Source organism: Ictidomys tridecemlineatus, chromosome 11, assembly GCF_052094955.1.
Source record: "Ictidomys tridecemlineatus isolate mIctTri1 chromosome 11, mIctTri1.hap1, whole genome shotgun sequence".
Lineage (NCBI taxonomy): Eukaryota > Metazoa > Chordata > Mammalia > Rodentia > Sciuridae > Ictidomys > Ictidomys tridecemlineatus.
This window is the reverse complement of record NC_135487.1, coordinates 23,370,417-23,394,398: the sequence shown is the minus strand read 5'-3', so window position 1 is coordinate 23,394,398 and position 23,982 is coordinate 23,370,417. Positions and strand designations below refer to the sequence as shown.

The 23,982-nt window shown below is 49.6% G+C and overlaps 1 protein-coding gene across 6 annotated transcripts in view; it reads left to right on the top strand.

The window, feature by feature from the left end:
- The window catches only part of Csmd2 (CUB and Sushi multiple domains 2), a 542,274-nt gene that overhangs the window by 259,115 nt on the left and 259,177 nt on the right, over positions 1–23,982 (top strand). For 5 of the 6 annotated variants that reach the window (XM_078025879.1, XM_078025878.1, XM_078025877.1 and 2 more), the window contains exons 7-9: positions 12,882–12,959; positions 18,404–18,491; positions 19,190–19,314. In XM_078025879.1, the coding sequence (XP_077882005.1) occupies positions 12,882–12,959; positions 18,404–18,491; positions 19,190–19,314 (291 nt within the window). The remainder of the gene's footprint in view (positions 1–12,881; positions 12,960–18,403; positions 18,492–19,189; positions 19,315–23,982) is intronic. The other variant, XM_078025880.1, reaches the window with a different exon arrangement.

Here is a 23,982-nt window from a genome sequence, read left to right as displayed (position 1 = left end):
ATTGCTGCCTTGGAGCCAGAGGACCCCCCACCTTATCCACCGACCTTTAACCCACCTCCATACAAAGTTGGGGAGTGTCCCACATTTCCATTCTTTCTTCATTTTACTGAGAAAGCTAGTAAATTAAAAACACAGGCAAAATCACTTTAGGGAGCATTGTCGCTGACATGCTCAGATCTGGGAAGAGCTGTCAGGTGGCAAGAGATCACACCAGGAGTGGCAGGTGAGATTTCAGGTAAACACATTTCTATGCCAACAATGACGCAGTTCCTAACCCCAGAGCCACCGAGAAAATGGAGCGGGCTAACCCAGAAGCAGGGAGCTCTCTGCAACTGGAGGTGATCCAGAAACCCAGGGATGCAGGGGGGACAGAAGAGGACTTGCTTTCCAACCTTGAATACTCAAAATTTACCAACACCAAGGGTGGGTCTCCTGGAGTGCTCGTTGAGCCTTTAACTGCTACCTGTCACAGGCTGATGGTGGTTTTCGTAGATTTGACAATGCATTTCTACGGGACATCTATCAATTTAAGGCCTTATATGAGGCCTTGGAGTTCCAAAGCCCAGGGCCTTCTGTCCCACCCGGAGGTGGCTTGAGGCAGAGCAGAGCCCCCTCTCCAATGTCCCTGGGGAGCTTCCAGCTCTCTGGCTGGAAACTGGGCTAAAAGTGTCACTGGAGGCAGAAGTGTCATCTTCAGAACCTGTACCTCTTGTGAGCGTCCTCATTCACTTAGCCTGGAGTAGGGGACACCTTTGAAACATCTAAAAAAATAAACAAGAACCCCATTTGGTTTGTGGTGCTTTCATGGAGACGCTTGTCCTCTGCCCGGGCTGGGCTTTTGTGGGAGGGAAGCACCTGTCTGAATCTTTCTGTCGTGTTTTCCAGAAGAGAAAAAAGCAGAACTGAATGTTACAGTTTCTTCTGATTAAAGAAGTGCTGGGCGTGGGGAGCACTGGGGGTGGCTCCGTTTGTCATTGTAGTAGGTTAAGGCAAAGGGAGGTCAGGCGATGGCAGACTAGGTAGCCTCAGGAATTGCATACCTACTGTGTGCAGGGCCCCGGGTCAAGCACCCTTGCTTGCGTGGCCCCATACGTCCCTCCCATAGCGCAGTGGTGTATGTGGTTTTGTTCCCTTTTTTTTTTTCCAGTGGAGACCCCAGAGGTCGAAATCACTAGCCCGAGATCACACAGCCCCCGAATGGGAAAACCTGCATTCACTCACACACGCATGCAGGTTTGTCTGCAGAATCACGGGGCCATCTGCTAGGTTAACCCAGGAGAGGGTCTTCCTTTCCCTGTTTGACTGTTGGCTCTTTAACTGTGTTGAGCTGTCTCACCCCACCACAGCTTGCACATGATATTTCTATTTACATACATTTAAATGCATGCTTTCCCCACAGTGCAGTTTATACACGTATCCATAGAACTACGGGAAAATGTCACCAAGGGCAATTAACCCTTACTAAGTGTGATGGACCCTGAACATTTCTTTCCTATTTTTTTATGCTAAATTCATAACCTCTAAACTCATTTCACAAGTCTGCAGCGGGGACCACCCCTCAAGCTGAAGAACCCTGTTTCATCGCTCCTATCCTCACTGAGGTCAGGCCCCAGCCCCTCCACCCAGGCCCCTCCCACATGCCCCACGGGGGGTTTCCTATCAGCATGTGCCCATGTTTGAGGGGCTTCCTTGGTTATGGGCGTCACCATTGATGACGTTGCTCCTGCGGTCAGTGTGTGCCCCATTTAACAGATGAGCAAACAGCCCTAGAGAGAGTGCTGAGGGTTCAAGGTCTCAGGGTGTCAAAGCCCCAGTTTGGCCCCTGGCGGTGTCAGTCTGGACCTGAAGTGCCTGGTGACTGCACAGATGACACATGATTAGTACACGGTTAATGCGATAATTGTGTTAAGACGTGATCCTCCCCTGGAACCTAGTTTTTCTAGTGATTTCCAGATGGCTGGTGCCTAGTGCAAGGAGGTACCGTGAGCATTTAGCAAGCACTGGCGACCGCCCCAGGAGGGGTCTTCGCCCTCAGCGCACGAACATGGTGGGCTGGGTGGTGCTTAAGGGCTTAGCTGATAAGGGTTTCGGGAAGGGGCAACTTACAGGTGAGGATGGGGTTCAAGGAACCCATAGGGATGGGAAGGTCCCCACCCAGGACCAAACAGCAGGTCTTTGCCACCACTAGGCTTAGAGGGGACAGGGGACCCAGTGGCAAGAGCTAGAGCCAGGGGAATGTGTGGCCAGCGCAGGAGGAGGGCCACGGGGATCTCTCCCTCCATCTTGCCATGCTCCCACCTGCCCACCAAACAGGTAGTGAGGAGTTGGGGGCAGGAGGACGGTGGGGCTGCCAGTGGCTCCTTTGCCCTCTATCAGCCTCAGAGGTCAGGGTGCGATGGAGGAGTGTGCAGGATGGACCTGGAGGGGCGGTGGAGAAGCATCAGCCTGGGGTCAGTTTCACCCAGGCTCAGCTTTAGGCATTAGAGACTCACATGATTTATGGTCCTTCCAAGCTAATAATTACCAAACCCTAATTTATATTGATGGATTTATTTTCTACCTCAGGGAAACAAAAACTAAATTTAAAAAAAAAAAAAAGATAAATGACCTACAACCGCACACATCCCATTCTTCTTTCAGTCCAGGCACAGCGCAGGGGACTTTGTGTGCAGACCCAGTGGCACAGGGTCCCAGGGGGTCTGACTTCCAGTTGAATCTCCCTCCCCTGCTGTCAGCACCTAGGCTATGGGGTTCCAGAGCAAGGATGTGACGCTCCCTGTGACAGCATAGAATGACGGACACTAGTGGGCCCTCGCTGCTCTCAAGGAGAACAGGTTAAAGAGGCACAGATGCCAATCTGCAGACTCTGTGCGGAGTGATAAGGGCTGCAGTTATGTCGATTAAGAGTTTTAGGACCAGAGATAAAGGGGCAATTAGCGTGACTGTGGGGACTTGTAAAAAGACAAAAAAAAAAAAAAAAAAAAAAACAGGAGCAAGAAAAAGTCCAAGTCTTAAAGGTGAGTCTCAAAAAGGTGCCAGAGAGACAGAAAAAGGCCAAATCTAAGGAAACACAAAAATTTAGGCATGCACGGACCCCAGCCCCAACACAGCCCCCCACCTGTTTCTGAGATGCCCGCATGCTGAGTGGTCTCCCAGTTTTAAACAGCGGAGGAGTCAAAAAGAATCAAAAGAAAGAATAATATTTCATGACAAGTGAAAATTGTATGAAATTCAAATTCAAGTGTCCCTAAAGAAGGTCTCTTAGAACACAGCTCTGCTCGCTCATTTACGCTTTGTCTGTGACTGTGTCAGTGCCACCAGGAAGAATCCCCCAGATTATGCGGGGTGGGGTGGTGGCCTTCCAGCTCATGGCTTCACTGCCTGGCCGTTCACAGAGTGGCTCTGCCCAGCTGCAGGCAGCCGGCCACCTGGAGCAAGGGTGAGCCATGGAGGGTCACTGAGGCCTGAGACTGAAAAGCCAGGTGGAGTCCAGTTGGGGACATCCTGGGGAAACCAGGCTTGCCGCCACCGTCCGAGGTGAGGGGTGAGCAGAAGTTCTGAGCAAGAGAGGTGACATGAGGAGCTTTTCATTAAAGATCTGTGCTTGAAAATGAAAATCACAGGACGGTTAGAAGTCTTTGAGAACCCTGGGTCCAGGGCCAGAGTTCCACCCGAAGGAGGGGAGACGGTGAGGGGGAGACAGACCAGGAGAGCCGTTCCCCGATACGCCACGCTGGACTTGGGACTCACTGGATTTGGTGGCAGGAGGGTGGGGGAGGATGAAGGAGAGAAGGGCCTTGGGAAGCCTCTTAGGTGTGTGGCTTGAGTCACTGACTTACAAAGATTATTAATCAAGACAGTCTGGGGCAGGGATGAGGGACAGCGTTTGCTTAGTATAGGGGTGTCAGGGTTGGGGGGACTATCTCGTAGTCAATGGGCTGTTCTGTGGGTCTGCAGCTCAGGGAAGAAGGGCCTGGTCTCTAGCTGAGACCACAACCCCTTCCCCAAGCGTAAAACACGTTCTTCAAGGAAACCTTAAAGTTCCTTCTTGTTCTGGAAGACACGTGAAGGTCATGTCATTGATCTCTCTGCCTCCAGGTGAGGAATCTTGCCAGTCCTTCTCAGGGTATTAATCGCTCTTGTGGGTTGTTTTTTTTTTTTTTTTTTTTTCCTGAAGCCTACAAGGACTGATGGTAAGGAGAGCCCTTCTTAGATGCACCCAGTGATGACTGATAATCACACCTGCTGAGGGCCTTCCCTGGCAGGAGGATAGTCCCATCAGTACCCTCCTTATCTGTACACAGGGAGTGTCATTAAGTCACAGAGCTATTGAAAATAAAAGGATATCTTGGGAAAATACCTGGCACATAGTAGGTGCTCAGGAAACAGAACCCTTGACATCATACCCCACCAACCACCTTGACTTCCTCTGTATGGTGAAACCTTATGCAGGGAGAGCGTGAGGGTTAGTGCTGCCGCCTCCTCCCTAGACACCTGCCTGTTGCCTCCCACTCAGACCTGATGATCGTCCTCTGGTGCTTCACCTCCCCTGCACCCCAATCCCAGCCCAACCCTGCTCTTCCTCTCTCTGCCTCTCTTGCCAAGTCAACTTTGGTAGTGAGACATAGAAGATATTCCTCACTGAAAACCATTGTCTCCTTTGCCTTCTGAATGCCTTGGGGCGGAAGGCATCTCAAAGGCCTGCAGACTAGACTTCCCATTTGAAAATAGTTCGAATTGACTGAGATGCATGAGGCTCGTCGTGGTCCTATGTTTTCCACCTGGTGTGGCCTTCATGCTCAGGGCTCACCTGCAGCCTTCAGCCAGAGACAATTCCTTGGGGCTCCCCTGTCCCAGCTCTGGCTCTCCTGTCCTCCCCGTTGACCTGCTGAGCTGCCAAACTCTTTCCAGCCGACTTCCAAGCTTTTGGGTCTCCAGGGCCAGGTAGCCACAAAGCAAAATGCCAGTCCAGGTAATAAGTCTGTTACCCAGGTGGAGACCCAAAACCCTGCACTGCTCCCCAGATTTCAGGTGTGCTTTCATCCGCCTCTTGCATTGCTGATATCAAAAGACCTGATGAGAACAATCTTAGAGGAGAAGTTTTTTGGGGGCCCCTCAGTTTCAGCATTCTCTGTCCATAGATGGCCGGCTCTGTTGCTCTGAGCTAGAGGGGCGGCAGGACAGCATGGCGGAAGAGTGTGGAGGGGGGAAGTGGCCGAGGACATCACACCAGGAAACAGAGAGGGACAGGAAGCTCCACTCTCCAGAGACAAAATATATAACCCAAAGGTGCACGCCCAAGGTCGCCCCTTCTCCAGCCACACCCTGCCTGCCTACAGCTACCCAGTTAATCCCCATCGGAGGCTGAATGCACTGATTAGGTCAAGCCTCTGGCAACCCTGTCGTCTCACCTCCAAACTCTCTTGCATTGTCTCACATGTGAGCTTTTGGGGAACACCTCATATGGAAACCCTATGACCCACCCTTTTGTCAGGAAATGAATTTAAAACACACATCCTTTTAACAGTTGGCCTTTCCGCCTTTCAGTCATCAAACTGATATCAAGAACCTTCTGTGTACCAGGCTCTGCGTCAGCCCCTGCAGGCAGACATCTGAGCTCCTGGGCCAGGACTAGACAGACAGGACATGGCGTGCAGTGTGGTAAAGGTTTCGCTCCTGAACAAAGTCTTGGGAGGACAGTGACTTCCAGAGAGGGCTGGAGAGATGGCCACAGGGAGGTGGTAACATTTGAGTCAGGCCAGACAGAGGACAGTGAGAGAGAGCGCAGCATTTCAGTCCCTGAAACCAGTAATTGATGGCTGCAGGGAATCCCTTCAATATCTTTCCTCTAGTCCTTTTTTCCAGCCAAATTCTCTAAAGTTGTTAATGAAGGCCACCAATAAGGACAATCCTGCTATAGGGACTGGAACAGGCCATTCCCTATCTCATGGCCCCTCTACTATGCAAGAATCCTTTTTGTTAGAAATTCCAGTGGCTTCAAGATCTGCTATGGCTAACCAAGAAGCCAGCCAATATGGCATCCTTCAGAACACTTTTTTTTTTTTTTTTGGTACTGGGGATTGAACCCAAGGACACTGACCACTGAGCCACATCCCTAGCCCTTTTTTTTTTTTTTTTTTTTTTGGGTTTCTGTATTTTATTTAGAGACAGAGTCTCATGAGTTGCTTAGCACCTCACTAAATTGCTGAGGCTGGCTTGCAACTCACAGTCCTCCTGCCCCAGCCTCCTGAGCCTCTGGGATCACAGGTGTGCACAACCATGCACGAACAGGACACTTTTACAACCTTAGTTGGGGACGATGGTTTTTCTTTTCTGCCATATTCAAGAAATCTCAAGCATGGTGCATTAGCAACTCATGAGTAACTTTGCATAATTTTCTTAGTTATCAGTGATCCTTCAACACCTGCCTTCTTAGCAATGGTTGCCAGAATTTGGGAGGCTCTTCTAGTGATTTCTGTGCCAATTCTTTGCTCTTTGTTAGCTGGAGCAGTGAATCCACAGAATGAACCCAGGCCCCCAAATGACCTCTGTTTTTCCATAGCAGATCCTGTGGCACCAGCCATCTGTGACTGTAGCCTTTGGTTTTCTTCTCCCCTTGTCCTGTCAATCTTGGGCACAGCTACCACATCTCAAGTTTTGCCAGATGTTCATTATTTTCCCTCCTTGTGGACACAGCGGTGATCTCTAATGGCTCGCTGATTTCTTGCATAGGCTTCTCCATTTGAGTGTCGTCACTGACATTGTTGTTACTCATGATAGCTTCTCCAGCTTTCCCTAAGTCCTTCAGCGTATAGCACCAGATCATCAGTAGCAATAGTTTTGATGATTCTTTCTATGTCACCCAAACTAGGAGCTTGAGCCACCATCACCTACAAGCCAACTGTTATCCTATTCCAAAGCCTCTCCAGCGAATCTGAGAGGCATCCTGTGGTCATTGGCCATTTCAAGAGTGAGAACAACGCACTGGCCCTGGAAATCCCAAGCATCCTAGGGTTCTTCTCTCTGAACTCTGGATGTGTCATATGAGTAGCTACAGTTGTAATGTTGATCCATCTCTGTGCCTTCGATTTCTCATTCAACATTCTATGTTTTTCTGTCCTTGGCTATGATGACACGTCTCCAACCTCTGAAATGACATCAGATATACTGCCTCCATTTGCAGACATGGCAGCAAGCTGAGAGTCTCCCCAGGGGGTGTCCCAGGTTTAGGCTGCTTCTAAAGTTTGTAATTACAGCATCAACATGCAGCTTCACCCCTGGCCGGGCTTCCACTGAATGGACGCCTTGGCTAATCGTCGTTAAGCCTTGCATGGCAATAAGATATGCCAGTACAGTAGCTAGTAGTGTGGCCTCTTCCTGATCAAGTCAGGTGTCCATAGTTTTATATTTATTCCTTGAGTCAGTTGATCTGGCTGCAGACACGCCATCTTTCACATTGAAGCTCCCCACCTCTGCTTAAGGGTCAGTGTCCTTCCAGTTGGCAATGAACAGCTGCAGGAATGGCGGCAGCCCCTGCTAGATCCTCACCTTGACACATGAGATCGCAGGCATCTGCGTCAATTTTATATCTGTGGCATAAATATGAGTGAAATTAGTAGCCAGTGTTCCCAATGCTGGCCTCATGTGGCAAAGCATTGTGGGTAATCGAAGCACATCCTCAGGGTGGGTGGTGAGGCTGTGGCAGAAGCCCATCTCAGTGGCAACAAGAAGGATTGACGGCAGGACAGGCAGACAACATTTGCAAGTATGAAAAGGAGATTGGATTTCAGGTTTCCAAGGATCACCCTCTGCGACTTTTGAAAACGTGGGCTAGAGGGAGTGACAAAAGAAATTCACGCAAAAGAGGATGAGTTTAGGCAGAATTGGTTTAGGCCCTTGGAAGAAGGATACATGTTGGAGAAATTTTCTACGGGTGAACCAATTGGATGTGAGAAATGAGTGGGCAGCGGGGAGAGTAAGGGCTGGCTCAGCAGGCAGGATACCATTTGGCAGACACTGGACGGTGACCAAAGTAGTGGAGGGACTCCTCCTTGGGGAGGGAAATCTGAATCCCTGGGGACAAAGAATCTAACTCCTGTTTCCTAGCACTCTGGGGACAGACAGGTCAGGCCTCCCTGTGCCCTAATGGGTCCTTGTCGCCTGTTAGATCAGCCCAATAACTCATGCTGCAGACTCGAGAGCCATTTGTATTGCCAGATTCTTCTAGCTAAATGTGTACCATGTGTCCCGCTAACCTTTACAACAGCAGGGAAATGTCTTGTAATTAAGCAGAATATAAAGAATGAATGGAGCCGCCTGGCAGTCTCCTGTAGTCATTATCACTCAGAGGAGATGAATGTACCTAGTAAGATTTCCATCAACCAGTTAGAGCCAGCACGCTTCTCCTGGGAGTCCTGACTGGGTTCACCTGTGGGAGAAAAGCACGAATATGTGTGTGACTTGCATTTTGTATGTGATTATTTGCAGCCACGTGTTCACGTATGCATGAATGTGTAGTGTAAGGGGGCTCATAGACATGAATACTCAGGAGTGCATGGATATGTGTGCAGTGAGGGGTGTAAATTCAGAAACATAAAGCCAGCTCCGGGCTCCATTTGGTCTCCACTGCCTTGGTCATTAAAGAAAGACCAATTCCTTTTAGAGACCAGTGTTTCAATAGTATCATTGGCATGAAGCTAGTGGCACCCCACAAGTGAATGAATGTGCAACCTGAATGAATACGTCCCATCAATTCTGTAGGTTCTTGCTGTTTTGTCCATCTACTGTGATGCCCGTCACCTTCCTTTCTGACTGGGTCTGTCATTTGTGCACTCTGGAGTTCTAGAGGGAGACCTGCCCTCTTCTCTGATCCTTCACACTTTGTCCACTTTGAAATGCCAAGCTTGCTCATCAGTGAGCTTACTGTGGGTTCCCCATGATCCCCAGTGGCTCACCACGCACCTGGGCAGACTTAAAAAAAAAAAAAGTGCACTAGATACAATCCCAGGTGTGACTGCTTCCCTGGGATTGCTCAAAAAACAAACTGAGGCCCCAACATCTGGAGGCAGTCTCTTAATGCTGATGTCCTTGGTGATGTGAGTCTTGCCTGGATCCACTTTCCTGACCCAGTTGTATGTTTCCACACAGTGGGCCACACCTCCCCAGAGCCTGGCCTGGGCCAGCTGGGCCCTGGATGTCTGTCTTTCAGAGATTGTGTTGTTGGAATCAGGCTCTACCCTAAGAGCCATGGGCCCTACGTTTCCCAGGCTAACAACATGGGAACAAGAATTCTATCCATGGGATGGTAAGGTGCATCTGATGATCATGCAGTAGCCAAAGGCCATGCAAGTGAGGAAAAATCAGTCACAAAGTTTATATGTAAATTAGAGGCCCCCAGTAGCTTTTCAGGTTCCTTATTTAATTCTCATCACCTTGACAAGCTCCATCCCATAGTAAGTATCAGGAAGTGAAAGAAGAAAAACAGAATTTAGTTCCAGCCTGGGAGGCGTGATGATATCATCCCCTACTAAAAGCAACCCAATGAGTATTAGGCACCAAGCCGGCAGACTGTCAGGCCTTCCCGGGGAGGGATCAGGGAACAGAATCACACAGAAATCAGGATTCTATCCTGGGCCTCTAGAGGGGATTAGGACAGGAAGCGTTTCCTCAGTACAACTTTGAGTAGAGAGGAAGAGGGGCTCCCTGTTGGCAACACCTCCTCTCCTGCCTACCACATCTCACAGTCCCCATCAACAGCCACCAGGAAATCCTGAGCAGCCAGTGCCACTGGGAATGGCATCTGTGGCACACCCCCCTCCCTCCACTGGATCCTAGAATGGAAGACAGGACACAATGAAAACTGACTCTGTCCCTACTTCTTGGTCAGGAGTTCCTGAGCCGTCTTTGCAGACTGACCTCATATGGGCTACATGAGTCACAGAGACCCTGCCCCATTCCTGTCCCGCCACCCCCCAAGGGGTCCCCAGGGCCAAGAACTTGAACTATTCTCGTGGGGCTGGGCTCCTCCAGTGCCCCTGGAGATGGTTGAATCAGGGATGCTTCCCCTGTCACACAGTATTATCCAGGTTTGAATAATGTATGTTTCCCTACTTATGCCCTCTGTTTGATAATGGGTCCACGTTAGTGTTCATTGGAAATTTTCTTGCTGGCTACACACAGAGAGCAATGCACATTTATAAAAGAGGTTTGAATGCACGCCGGGAGGCTAGGACTCTGGTAGTAACTGAATTTTATCAGGCATTCAGCTTAGACAGTGACTTACCAGGAGAACAAACCCTTGGCAAATTTTTTTCTTTAGCCAGAATGGGGGTTCTCCCTGATTGCTGTGGGCTTTGGTTTCAAGATGGGCGTGTGTTTCTTCAAGTCTACTGTGAGCACCTGAGTGTTCAGGGCCTGAGCTGGGGAGGAGCAGATGCTGGGAAGGTCAAAAGGGTGCCCCTGGAATTGCTCCAGGGACAGGTCACAGAAAAGTAGCTGGAATTCAGCCTAAGGCACAGCTGCTTCCTGCTTGTATGTCCTACAGCCTGTCACCCAAACCACTGTGGACCCTAATTTTGTTTTCTATCAAGTAGATACAATAATTGCAGGTCAAAGATTTTTAAAAAGGACCAAATGAACTGATTATTGAGGCCCCACCGTGTCTGCACCAGGTGCTCTTCTAGGCACTGAGGAGACAGCCGTGGGTCAAAGTTCTGGACTTTGTGGAGCTTACTTTGCAAATGTGGGTGACAAAAAAATGACCCAGTACATAATAGAGTATGTTAGAAAGTTGGGGAGACTAAGTAGGGAGGGGGAAGGGGGTGTGGGAGTTGGAGGTGTCAACTTAATGGAGTGGTCAGGGAGAGCCTCGAGGAGGAAGTGGGTTTTGCACGATTTCTTCAGGGAAAAGCCAGCAGGTCATTCAAATACGCGGGCAGAAGCATTCCAGAGGACTGGCAGGCTGAGGCAATATGCCAGGAGCATTGTGGGAACATCTAGGAGGCTTATGAGGCTGAGGAAGAGTGATCGAGGTCAAGGAAAGGCCAGAGAGGTCACAAGGAAAGCACATTGGTCCTCACGGGCCATTTTAAAGATGTTGGCTTTCACTCTAGGAGAGAAGGGTCACTGCTGAAGAGCTCCAGGCAGAGATGGGGTGTGGGCTGGTTTATGTGTTAACTGGATCCCTCAGGCTCTTGTGCTGAGGGTAGACTCTAAGGAGGCCAGGGTGGAAAGTGGGAGCATGGGGCTACAAGGCGAGCAGTATCAGAGGGAGGTAGGCAGAAGGCTATGGGCAGTGGTTACATTGGTGATGTGTTTGGAAGAATGTGCTGAGGGATTGTGTGTGGGTGTGGAGGGGAGCCAAGGAAGCAGATTTAAATAAAGAACTTGTAGGGCACCCAGGCCTGGCACATAAGAGGTAGCTGGTCCCAGTTCTTTCACCATGGCTGGGTGTCGGTGTTAGCACGGCTGTACCCACCTGTTGGGCCAGCTGGAGGGGATCTGGGATTGGGCATATAGCCAGAGAAGGGGCGAAGCCCTCTGAGGCCAGGAGAATTCCTTGGGAAACAGGGATAGCCCAGCCAAAGGAGCTTGATGGGTACAGAGGAGTGGCCTCAGGGACTGTGGAGAGCTGGCTCTGCTGCCATGTGTGGCACAGTCCAGATGAGCTGTGGTCTTGACTGAATCACAGGGTCAAAGCCATATTTAATGCATTTGGTACCCACCGGAGCCAAGCCCTATCCCTCAGTAACTCTCAGAACTGAGCTTACCCTGCCCGCAAGAGGTCAGCTAATGTGGGCCAGACCCACCTAGGCCAGCTGGCTCTGCCCCATGTGTCTCTCATCCTCCAAGGACTAGTCCTGTCTTCCCACAATGGTGACAGAGATGCAAAAGGGCAAAATCAATCTGCTTCCTAAGCCTTTGGCAGGTCAAGGCCTCCAAAATTCCAATGGTCAAGTCCAAAGTCAGGGGGTGGGAAAAATGTATTCCACCTCAGTAACAGGAGGGACGACAGAATCACATCACCGAGTGTGGTCACAAGGAGGGATGGCAGCTTGGAGTCGTAACTCCATCTACCATCCTCTGCCAGGGCTGGCTCAGAAACTGAGCAGGGCAGAACCTGCAGAGGAGCCAAGGGCAGAGGGGAGTGGCAACTGGGCGGCTTCCCACTCCTGTGACGCAGTCCCAAGGTGAATCAGTTTCAGAAGAGGGAAGTTTGACTCTGGCTCAAAGGATTTCAAAGGTTTCAGTTCATGACCGATGGGCCCCATTGCTTTGGGGCCTGTGGTGACACAGTACATCCTGGCGGGAACATGTGGCAGAGGAAGCTGCTCACCTTATGGCAGCCACGGAAACAAAAAGATTGGAAGAGGCAGGGTCCCCAAATCCCCTTCAAAGGCCCACCCTCAGTGACCTAATGTCCTTCCATTAGGTCTCACATCCAAAAGGTCCAACCACCTCCCAGCAGTGCTACAGGCTGGGGACAGAGCCCTCAACAAAGGGTCCTTGGGGACATTACAGATTCAAACCTCAGCAGGTTGTGAGGCTTCTCAGTTGGATGCTCACACCTAGTTCACCAGGAGCAGACTGAACTCAGTAGATCCGGTGGTGACATATCAGTTACCTGTAAGGGCCACCAGGGAGTCCCAGAGCCTACCAAGTGGGAGGGCACCTTTCCTGCTACCCCCAGAGGGTGGGCCTTCTTAGCATCTCCTCCTCCATGTCTGAGTCCCTGCTGTCCTCAATATGTCCCCCTCCAGAGGAGCTCCTGCTTAAAAGTCACTTCTATAGAATACTCCAGACCAGAAAACGGGTCATTCTAGAGGAAGCCCATCCCTGGCCACAGACAACTCAAGCTGTCTTTTCTCTTCTCTCCTCTCCAGTCAAGAAGCAAATCGAATTGAAGTCCCGAGGTGTGAAGCTGATGCCCAGCAAGGACAGCAGCCGGAAGACATCTGTATGTAAGTGTCCACTCGCCCCCCGCCGGGCCTCTTGCGTGGGTCAGATCTGCTGATGCTGTGACTGTGGGGACACCAGATGATGCTGGATGGCTTCCCTTCACCCCTGCTTCCCTCCATCCTGGGCTCTGCACATGGACACACTGACCCGGTGGCCAGTGGGAGGCCCGGGGGCCTGTCCTCTGCCTTCTCCTCCTCCTCCTGCCCTCCCCTTTCCCCTTCCCCCCTCACTTCCCATCTGAACCGCAGTCCAGGGAGTCATTACTACTACATTTCTCTCTTTATTTTTCCTTTTGAATCACTTCCACCTGCTAAGACGGTCCTCTTCTGGCTCCTCTTCTAGGAGTCGATAACCTTGGGTTGGGATCTGGGGGCTACTGAGCCCCAGCGCGAGCTCCCAAAGCCAGATTGAGAGCGGAGGAAGGGACATGCCTAGGGACCTCCTCCAAGGGGCCTGGTGGGACAGCCAGAGGATGGGGTCGGGGAGCCATCCTGCCTCTGAGGATGATGGTGAAGGGCTGGGGCTCACAGCGGGGATCACATCTCCGAGAACAAGTTTCTGCCACTGTGTTTGGAAGATTAAAAGGGCTCCAGGGCTGGGGGTGGGGGCATTTGGAAGGTCACCCTGGGAAACACCTGATGGGCTCTGTGCCGAGGTCCTTTTGAACGAGAACAAAGGGCGGGGAGGATTCTGGGCCCCCAGAAGGCTTTTCCAGAAATCTTCCATTTGCCTTCTGGAGGCAAGTGCAGGGAGCCTGCCCTGGTCCCCCGAATGACTGACCCCTGGTTTCCCTCCCCTTCCTCCCCCTTCCTGTCCTTCTGCTTCTCTTTCCTCCCCTTCCCTCCACTCTCTCCTCTGCCTTCCCACTCTCCCCCATCTTTCCCCTCCCGTCTCCACTCCCCCCTCCCTGCTTCTCTAATGGTGCCTGCCTGGCTCTCTGCCCTCCCTATCGCCCTCCTTCCATGTCACTTCTGTGTGCTGCCAGAAGGGCCTGTTATGGAGAGATGGGGCTGCCATGGAATTCCCAGCTCTGTGCTGGGGGAGTGGCCCGGAGAAGGTCGAAGGCAGGGACAGTTGGGGCCTGGTCCCGATGGGCCTGAGCCTTGGTATAGGGACGTATCTGGATTTTCAAGCCCTGGGAATGGAGATGGCACAGCTGGCATCTAGCATCTCTGGTGGCCCCATCCTGAGGGGACTGGATAACAGGGCCATCGGGAGGCCCTGTTGCTCTGCTTAAATGGGGAAGGGGCAGAGATCCCTGGGCCAGGCTGAGAATCTGAAGAGAAGGCTGGAGCCGTGACCTTAACCCTCACAGGTCCTTTCTGTCTGTAGCCATAGGAGACCATATGAGCTGGGGAAGGCATGTTCAATTTCTGACTTTGCCCTGGTGTGGCTCCAGGACAAACTTAGGGAAATGGCCTGCATAAGGACCAAATGCTCATCCCAATGGTGTCCTCAGGTGGCCATGCCACCCGGGACACTCATGTCTCAGCTTCTACATCTGTAGAAAAAGGGATACAAAGCCCTTCCTAGCCTTCCTCTGAAGGATACTGTTGGATCTAATGTGGACCTTCCTGACCTTGGACTTCAGGGGTCCATGAACTAGCTGAGAAGCTGCCTGTGTGCTCTTGGAGGTGGTTTTCTGGAGCAGGTCCATGTGCTTTTCATGCCCAAAGCTCCCTCTGAAATATGACAAAAACCCTATTCTAATGAAATAATGCAAACCCTCTAAATATATGAGTATCTTTCCATCAACAAGGGATTAATAATCTTCATTCCAAGATTTCCTCAGAAAAGTATGGATGTGACCAGGCTGCTCAGAGGCCAGAAGCCAAATGTCTGTAGGTATCTGGCCCTTTGGGTTCTGCCCCAGTTCCCTGGGAAGAGGTCCTCCACTTGAGGGGAGCAGTGGACCTTGCCGATTGCTTTGACCAGGCAATCTATGAGTACCCCAAAGCCCCGGCCATCATTGCTCCTGGCCACCCATCTGTCAGTGTCTCCCTTCAGTCGGGTAGAAGTCATTGCCTTTTGATCATGTCACAGCTTGTCCTCACTAAGGGGCCTTCTTGGAGCAGGGGAAGACTCACACTCCATCCTGTCCCTTAGTAGCCAATAGTAAATCAACATGGTCAACACCAGCCACTGGGTTTAAATGGACAGCGGAGACTGGCAGGAAGCAATGAAAAGGGCAATGCCTCTTGCCTCCATGATGAGTTAGTAACCAGTTCACTGAGATGAATGTTTGCTTGTTTCCTGGGGAGGCGTGAAGGTCCTCCTGGGACTGCTGTCCCCTGCTGGGTCCTCCTGGTGTCAGCTGCATCACGGCTGGGTTGGAAACTTCCTGGATGGCGCCTGAACCTCCCCTGGGGCTGGCTGACTGAAGGGGAGTAGCGGGGTCTGCTCTGTGGTCAGGAGCTATGGCTGGGCAGGTGGCCTTGGCCATGGTCCAGCTCTACTGTCACCCATAAGTCTTCAACTCTGCTTCCTGGGTGGTGTCAGTGGTGAATTAGAGGGAAGAGAAGGCGTGGGAACCTCTGAACAGTGTCACTGTGCTGAGAGTGCTCTGTGTGGCTTCCCTGTGGTGGGTGGCAGGGCCTCTGTGCTGGGTGTGGCCTGTGGCAGGTCAAGTAGGCAAGACCTAAGGGGTACTTAGCTGTGGTGGGGACTGGTCACTGGGGCTGTATGAGTGGCCAACCTACCAACAGGAAAACTAAGTATAGTTCAGGACTGTCTTCTGCACCTCCTCTGGAGAGAGGGTCCATGGTTCCCCTCCCCTCTGGGGTCTTCTTCTTTCCATCACTTGCTAAACACCAAGGCTCCCAGGAAGCAGGAGCTTGCTGTACCTTTGAGGATGACACTGACATCTTCATGTCCCAGCCCAAGAGTTTCTGGGCTGGTAGGAATGGTGGCTTTGTTTAGGATGTAAAAGCTCTGGAGGTAGAAGCTTGGCAAGGTAGGGGGCATGTTTAGGGGAGAAGCATCCTGGGGAGGAACTGTCCTTAGCCTGGCGGTGTGGGGGTTGGAGAAAGGAGACTACCCAGAAGGCCTTGCACTTGTTGTCACACGCTGTAGGTGTGTGGTGTCTGACTAAGCATGCAGTCTGCCTCAATCCTCAGATCCACGTGCTCGGCCACCTGGATGTTTGAACAGGGTCTTTGTTAGGCCTCTACCTTTAGAAATGAGTTTCAGAGCCAGTGAATCTAAACTGGGACCCCCCACCCCCGCCACGGCCTCCATCAACTACCACATTCTCACAGCACCCCGGGCCCAGGAAACCCTGCTCCCTCTCCTGTCTTAGTCCTCCACAAGCTCTGGTGATCCTTTCCTTGCCATGTCCTTTCCCATTGTCTCATTGCCTGTCCCCATTGTCAGGTTCTTGTTGTCCTTGAGTAATCACCAAACTTCCTAACTCATCTCACAATGAGAGTAATCCAGGTTTCACCGTCCCTTCTCCCACTCACAACTCTTCAGGAGCTCCCCGTAGTATTTGAGATCAGACTCAAACCTCTTAAAATTCTGACCTCTGAAATCTCATCTTCAACTTTCCTTATCACCCTTCACACACCCCCTTGTCTGGCCACACGGAGCAACCCCCAGTTGTTTCCACCTTTCTCCTGTGTGTCAGTTAGCTCTTCATTGCTGTGACCAAAATACCTAACAAGAACAATTTAGAGGAGGAAAAGTTTATTCCAGCTCATGGTTTCAGAGGTCCAGTCCATGGTTGGAAGGCTTGATTGCTTTGGGCCCAAGATAAGGCAGAACATCATGGTGGAAGGGTCTGGTGAAGGAGAGCTGCTCAACTCAGAGCATCCAGGAAGCAGAAAGAGAATGAGGATCCAGGGGCGAGATATATCACCCCCAGTGACCCACTTCCTCCAGCCACGCCTCTCCTGCCTCCAGTTACCACCCAGCGTGGTCCATTCAGATTATTAATCCATCAATTGTAACTTCATCCTCTGATTAGATTATAGCCATCATAATCTAATCGTTTCACGTCTGAACATTGCTACATTGTCTCACACATGAGCTGTCTAGGGGACTACTCAGATCCAAACCATAATACCATATCTGTCTGTCTGCCTTGTCACTCTGTGTTCAAATCCTACCTCTCCAGAAGGTCCATGTTAAATACCTTCTCCTCCAGGCAGCCTTTCGAACTTCTCCCAGCAACATGACACTGGTCCTCCCTCTGAACATCCCTGTAGCAGCATGCTCATCCCCTCCCCAGTGCGGTTCTATAGTTCATTTCCATGTTCCATATCTTTACGCAACTGGAAGCATCTTGAGGATAGTAATCATATCTGACTACACTTGGCATCTCCTATAGTATCTAAAAGAAGGCCTTGTACACATTGGATGCTCAATGATTGCTTGTTGTGTGCTCATGTGCAGGAATGAATGAGTGGGTTATAGAGCTCATTGCTCACATTATGGGATGTTGAATGGAAGCGGCGGGACATGGGCAAACTCAGGTTCTGATGCTCCAGATGCCCTACAACTTCTCGTGCAGAGGTTGCTGTTGGGATTGTGGGATGGGTGAGTCCTTGAGTGAAACTCCTCTGGCCAGGCAACTCCTGGCCATCCTCAAAGCCAGGAATCCAGAGTTGTGAGTGCTTCTACCCTCATCAGTGAGCACATCCAAGAACAATGGTCAGGCAGGGACTGACAATGACTCACTCTCTGCACCGTGTTTGTACGTGCCGCCCCAGGACCAAGCGTCTACTCTAGTGGAGAAAACTGTGCACATGGTTTCTGTAAATAGGAGTCTGGTGTTGGCAAGTGTCAGGGTTATTACACTACCTGCTGGAACCACACATCCCATCTCTACTTGGTGGGGTTGGCCGGTGGCATTGGGCAGGGTTGGGGGAATTCTTTGGTTACCACTTACTCTGGCTTGACAAATGGCTGATGGGAAGAGGTTTGCAGAAGAAATATCAATATTTGAGCTCAAGTCCCTGCTTTGAACTTCAAACTTCAGCTTTCTCTTACATTCTTTACTATTTCTGATCATGCATCCACCTTTTATTTAACTTCCTTTGAGTCATTTCTCCATTGGGGGCTGAGGTGGGGGGGCTCATCTCATCTAGAGTCTCCACCCCTTGGAGCACAGGGTGGGGAGGTCATCAGGGGCTATGAACGGTCCACCTCTGGCCACTGGTGTGGGATGAGGGAATCAGGTGGTTGTTGGTGGAGGGAGTGTATCATGGAGCCCACAGACTCTTGGTAAATTTCACTTGGATTTTTCTTGCAAAGGAATTTGTCAAAAGCAGATCCCTACTTTACTCACTCAGGAAAGCCCAGCCCAAGAGACCCCAGCCACCAGACAGGGCCCCACAGAGCAGGGCTTCATTCTGTCTCTGCCTTCACCCCCCACCCTGAGACACTGCCCCAGATGGTGCCTTTCTGTGACTGTCCACTTTGTATGTACTGTTTTTTTGCCTTGTAGTAACTCAGGTTGGTGTGTCCCAAGGACATAATATGTGTCCAGACCCTGGCATACCTGAAAGGGGCAAAAGACTAGGCTCGGATTTCAGGTAAGATCCACTGGGGAACTTTCTGATTGCAAGAAGGGTGGGGTGGCCTGGTTGGGGGGAGATGAGGCCTGGCCTTCCTGGAGGTGGAAAGAAGAGGAAGGCATGGATGAGGGAACTGGCACTTGTGGGAGAAAAAGCCATGGCCTTTGACCTTCTCTCCTGGTCCAGTCTGTAGAAGCCACGTCTTATGGCCAGTGGAGGTTGTCAATAGTCAATGCTGTCCAGAAAGCCTATGTAGCCAGGGTACAAAAGACCACCATTCTCAGGAATGATAAGCCAGCAGCAATTCATACCAGCAATCATCTAGGAGACCCCAGGTCCCCGAGATAGTGCATTTTGCAAAATTTCAAACTATCAAGTTATGTTCCCATAGTGCTCCATTTCCATTACAGTGTATGGTATCTCCCCCTACTCTTTGCTGCCCTAATTCGTACTTATCTCAGAGGATTGCTGTTTTGCTCACAAAGTCAGCTTTTAACTCAATCCTAAAACCATTTAATGATCCAAAAAAAGATGAAGAGCGGATATTACTTCCATTGGAGATTTTAAGTAATAAACAGTAGAGCAGAAATTAAAGGCCAGAAGGAGAAGGAGCTTGGGGCCAGAAGTTGCTTGGGGAACTTGATTGACAGGAAGGACTTGGGGGCGGGGCTTGGCAGGCCCAGGCACTGAGCTCACGGACACACCTTGTCTCCCAGGTTAGGATCCAGCGTCCAGTTCACCTGCAATGAGGGCTATGACCTGCAAGGGTCCAAGCGGATCACCTGTATGAAAGTGAGCGACATGTTTGCGGCCTGGAGCGACCACAGGCCCGTCTGCCGAGGTGAGGGCGCCCTGGGGAAGGGAGGCCACCCAGAAAGAGGGGCTGGGATGGGAGGACGAGGCCCAGCTTCCAGCTCCTGAGACCCAGGCTCTCATCCTTCTGCTCTTGGGGCTTTCAGTCCTGCGTTGATTTGCCAATGACCATATTTATCCGGCAGCCTCTCTGTATCAAGGCCTACTAGGATGGGGACAAACAGAGGACATTACCTTTGAAGGAGGGATGCACTTATGTAGCAGATTGCTAGCTCACTGCACTAAGACATCACAACCACAACTAGCTAGGGAAGGACATCAGCCCTTATCCTGTCCCCTGGAGTCCTCCATTGTAACACATACACACTAGAGCCCTCTGTTCCTGTGACCTTGTTTGTTTACCCACATGGTGGACCTAGAACATCTGAAATGATGTTTTTAGCTCTACTTAAATGGAATGGACCATTGGATCCAAAGGCTTCTCTCTGGGCTTCCTCTAGCCCCATACCTGGGCATCTCGTTCTAGAGGGCACTGCCACCCACATGTCCAGGTATCACTCAAACCAAAGATAACCTGGCCTGGCACCCTTCCCCCCCACACAAGTAATCTTAAAACATCAGACCTGAGTGGAGGTCTTTATTGGAGCAGGACCACACTGCTGCTTTGGTAAGGAAGCCCCTGACCTTATTCCCCAGGATGCCCTCAAAGGGGGCTCCTGAGCACTGGGCTCTTAGATGGCCTTAAAAAGTCAACAGGGGCTCATTTCGGTGCCCCTTTGGGAGAGAAGGTCTTTTGTCTGCTGAATACATCCTGGATCCTTCTGACCTAATCTGACCTGGATTCTTTGACTCTCTCTAGACATAAGCATCAGCATGAAATTCACATAGAGTAAGAGAGGTCCAGGAGAGAAAGCAGATCCTTCTTACACCAAGGAAGAGGCAAGGTTGCAGCTGAACATCAGTCCCTTTCTGTTTTTTTTTAAATTTTTTTAAAAATAATGACAGCAGAATGCATTACAATTCTTATTACACATATACAGCACAATTTTTCATATCTCTAGTTGTATATAAAGTATGTTGACACCAATTCATGTCTTCATACATGTACTTTGGATAATGAGGTCCATCACATTCCACCATCTAAACCCTTTCTTTTTTTTTTAATGTGATGATAAGAAATCTCGAAGAGGGCCATGAAAATCTTTAAATAAGTCTTAAGTTTATTCTTTTTCACTCTTCTGAGATGGCCACGATCCCTGGTTTATTATGTGTTCTGCTTTCCATGACTTTCAGATATATTATTTCAAAGGTATACATAACTATTATTTTGAAAAATCAAATAACAACCAAAAAATTTAGTATAACTCTAACCTATTCTGTTCCATCATCCCAGATGTGGAACACATATAAAAACTTAAATTAATCAACAAATGTACTGTGTATGACTTGGGACTTAATGGGCCAACTAACTGGGCAATTACTTATTTCCTGTGGGCCATTGTTTGTTTGTTTTAGTTTAGTGGTGCTGGGGATCAAGCCCAGGGCCTCGCACATGCCAGGCACATGCTCTACCACTGAGCCCTGTCCGGGCCCTATTTTTTCACCTATAAGCATGGCTAATTATACCGTCCTAGCGCTTGTGTTTTGTGTGAAGAGCAAATGGTTTGTAGTTTTGTAAATCCTTGATGAATTGGCAGGTGCTAGAGGAAATTAATACCCTCATGCTAGAGCATGAGCTCTGTGGGACAAGGACTTCTGCTTCATGCATCACTTCCGATAGGGCCTGGCACCCAGTAGGTGCTTCATAGCACATGTTGAATGAGTGATGGGATGAGCACGTAACTGCAGAGCACATCCCTCCAACTGCACAGCCAGGGCACCAGCTATGTGGAGAGGCAGAGAATGATCCTGTCTGAGGACCATGGGATGCATGGCCAATCTGTTCTTCCAAAATCCCTTTCGAGAAGCCAGAACCAGAGTGCCTTCAGGCAGTGCTGGGATCTGATGTCTCATCAAGACCTTTCCCTGGGAGGAACTTTGTTCTTAATGATGGCTGTTTACACGAACATGCCAAGGGTGGAGAAAGGCTGGTGGTGAGGAAGTTCCTGGTGGGGTAACACATGCTCATCTTTTTCTCCAAAAATGTGGCTCATCCAAGCCATCTCCAGTGATTTGGACCCAGCGGGCTGAATTCTCTGCTATGCTTTCACCAAGCGTTGGGCTAACCTTTGTCACATCTGTAATCTCATTCTGTCCCCTGCTGCTGTGAAACAGAGGTGGTGGGAGCCGTGGTTCGAATCCAACTCTCATCGCTTTTTTACTTGGTGTCCTTGAGACAGTTTCTTCACCTCTCTAAATCTTTTTTTTTCACCCTGCAAAATGTCAGTGACATTCGAACATTTCTTGAGGGCATTACTTGGGGAATGAGATGAGGCAGTGGTCTTGACAATGCTCTTTGAGAAGCGGTGCCAACGTGCTGCACACTCTGGCTCGTGCACCTTCTGGTCATTGTTGGTATACAGCTTCCTCAAGTCCCAGAGCAAACCTCAGCCACGAGCAGCTGTGCATGTTTTCAAGAGCCGCTGTCTTGTTCAATCTTAATGCAACCACATGGTTTGGAAGTCACAGGGACTTTGATCTAGATTACAACTCTGCCGCCTATTATCTGGCTGGCCCTGGGCGAGTTTGTCCTTTTTAACCACAGGGCCCTTGCTTGTGAATGCAGAAAAGAAAACCTCCCCTGTCTACCAATTCTGAGGTTTAAAAAAGTTACATTGCAGAAAGTGGCAAGCCCCAACTGCCAGGGGGGTCAGGGGGCTCAGGCTCACCCCTTGCTTCTTCTCCCTCTTCTGCTCCTCTTCCATGGGCCATTGTGAGGGAGACAGAGAGAAGGCCAAGGCTCCTCACTTTGTGCTTGACTGATCTGTCCTGGGCTTCCCTGCCAGCTCAGGCCAAGGGCTGAAATGAATATTAAATTCTAAGGTCTCTTTATTTTGGAAGTCTTTAAGGTTTTCTTTTAAAACCACTTTGGTTTTTTTTTATTAATTGGAATTGCTACTTTAATTATGATTTTTAGAAGAGTTTTGGTGAAGCCCACTTTAAGAATAAAAAGGACAATAATCTTTCAATTATAAGAAGCTCTGCTGAGAAGCAGGTTACCAAAAGATCATATTCTAAAAAGCATTGGCCGCCATACATAGTGGTATTATTTTCCCTCTAATGCATTTAAAATATGATTTGGTTTTAAATATTCATTTTTTTCCACACAATTAATTCTACTAAAACACAGGGCCTGGCAAATAATAGGTTCTCAATAAATGTTTGAGGGCCACCTGGATGAATCAGAGATTGAAATGAATGAACAATATGGAACTGTGCCCTCATTTTGGAATTTGAAATTAGGTATTCACAGTCCTTTCTTTTCTTTCCCCCCCATCAGAAGAAATAAACTTCTAATTTTTGACTCCCAGAAATCTTTGATCATGCAAAGGAGATTGAGGGCAACACAGAGAACCGGTAAACTAATTCCGGGCAGCCCCAGATAGAGGCAGAGTAGTGAGGCACAGGGCTTTCATGGGGGGGCCAAATACTTCAAAATAAACTTTGCAACAAGCAAAACAGATACAGCTAGAGTTTCTCTGATTGAAATAGGGTGGGAACTTTGGAGGGGCTCTTCCCTGGCCACTCTCAGCAGTGTCCAACCCTGGGGCTCTGGGAAACACTGTTTGTAAACCACTGATATAAAGAACAGGATCAAATTAACAACACAGAAACCTGGTTTCTTTCTTTCTTTTTTTCCCCCCAAGTGCTGGGGTTCAAACACAGCATACTAGGCAAGTGCTCTGCCACTGAGCCATACCCCAGCCCCTAAGACCTGGTTTCTCTCGACCACAAGTCAGTGTGGATGAAACAGCCCCAGACGAGATACTGATTCACCTGTAAATACTGATTCATAAAATCAATCATTAACGGAAAACCATATATTATTTTTTCTTTGTGGCTAAATCTGTGTGTGTGTGTGTGTGTGTGTGCACATTTGTTCAAAATACATCCTTTTTGGTGGATAGAATACCAGTCTTGGGACTTCAGAGACCAAAGTTCAAGTTCCAGCTTCATTACTGACAAACCATACAGCATAAGGGAAATCACTGACATGCCCAGAATTGTTTCACTCACCCGTAAAATGGGTGAAATGTGGGAAATAGTACGCAGGCCAGGCCGAATCCAATGCCATTGATATGACAGGTCTGCTCTTCCTTCCTGGTGGCCTTCGCTGGATCAGCCTCCTGAGCCTCCCCTTGAACACTGTTGGTTTTCAGAGTTCTAGTTTCCTCTTTCTTCTCTCTTCTCTGCTCTTTTCTCTCCTCTCCTCTTCTGTTCCCTCTCTCTTGCATGTCCCAATGCTCCAGCCCTAAGAATGTCCCTGAATCCCTTACCTATATGTGCTAATGACAAAGCTCCCATTTATTAAGCTATTTATACTTGTCAAAAGCCTGGCACTAGGAATTTTTCATAATTTCTTTATGAGGAAGTAGCAATAACCATATTTCACATTTAGCTGGTCAGCAACTTACCCAAGGGCACAAAGCCAATCATCAGTTGATCTGAGTTTCAAACCCAGACTCCAGAGGCTCTAGGCTTCTTCCACTTGAAAATTGTTCCTGCCCATCCTTCAGAGTGTTGGTTGGACCATACA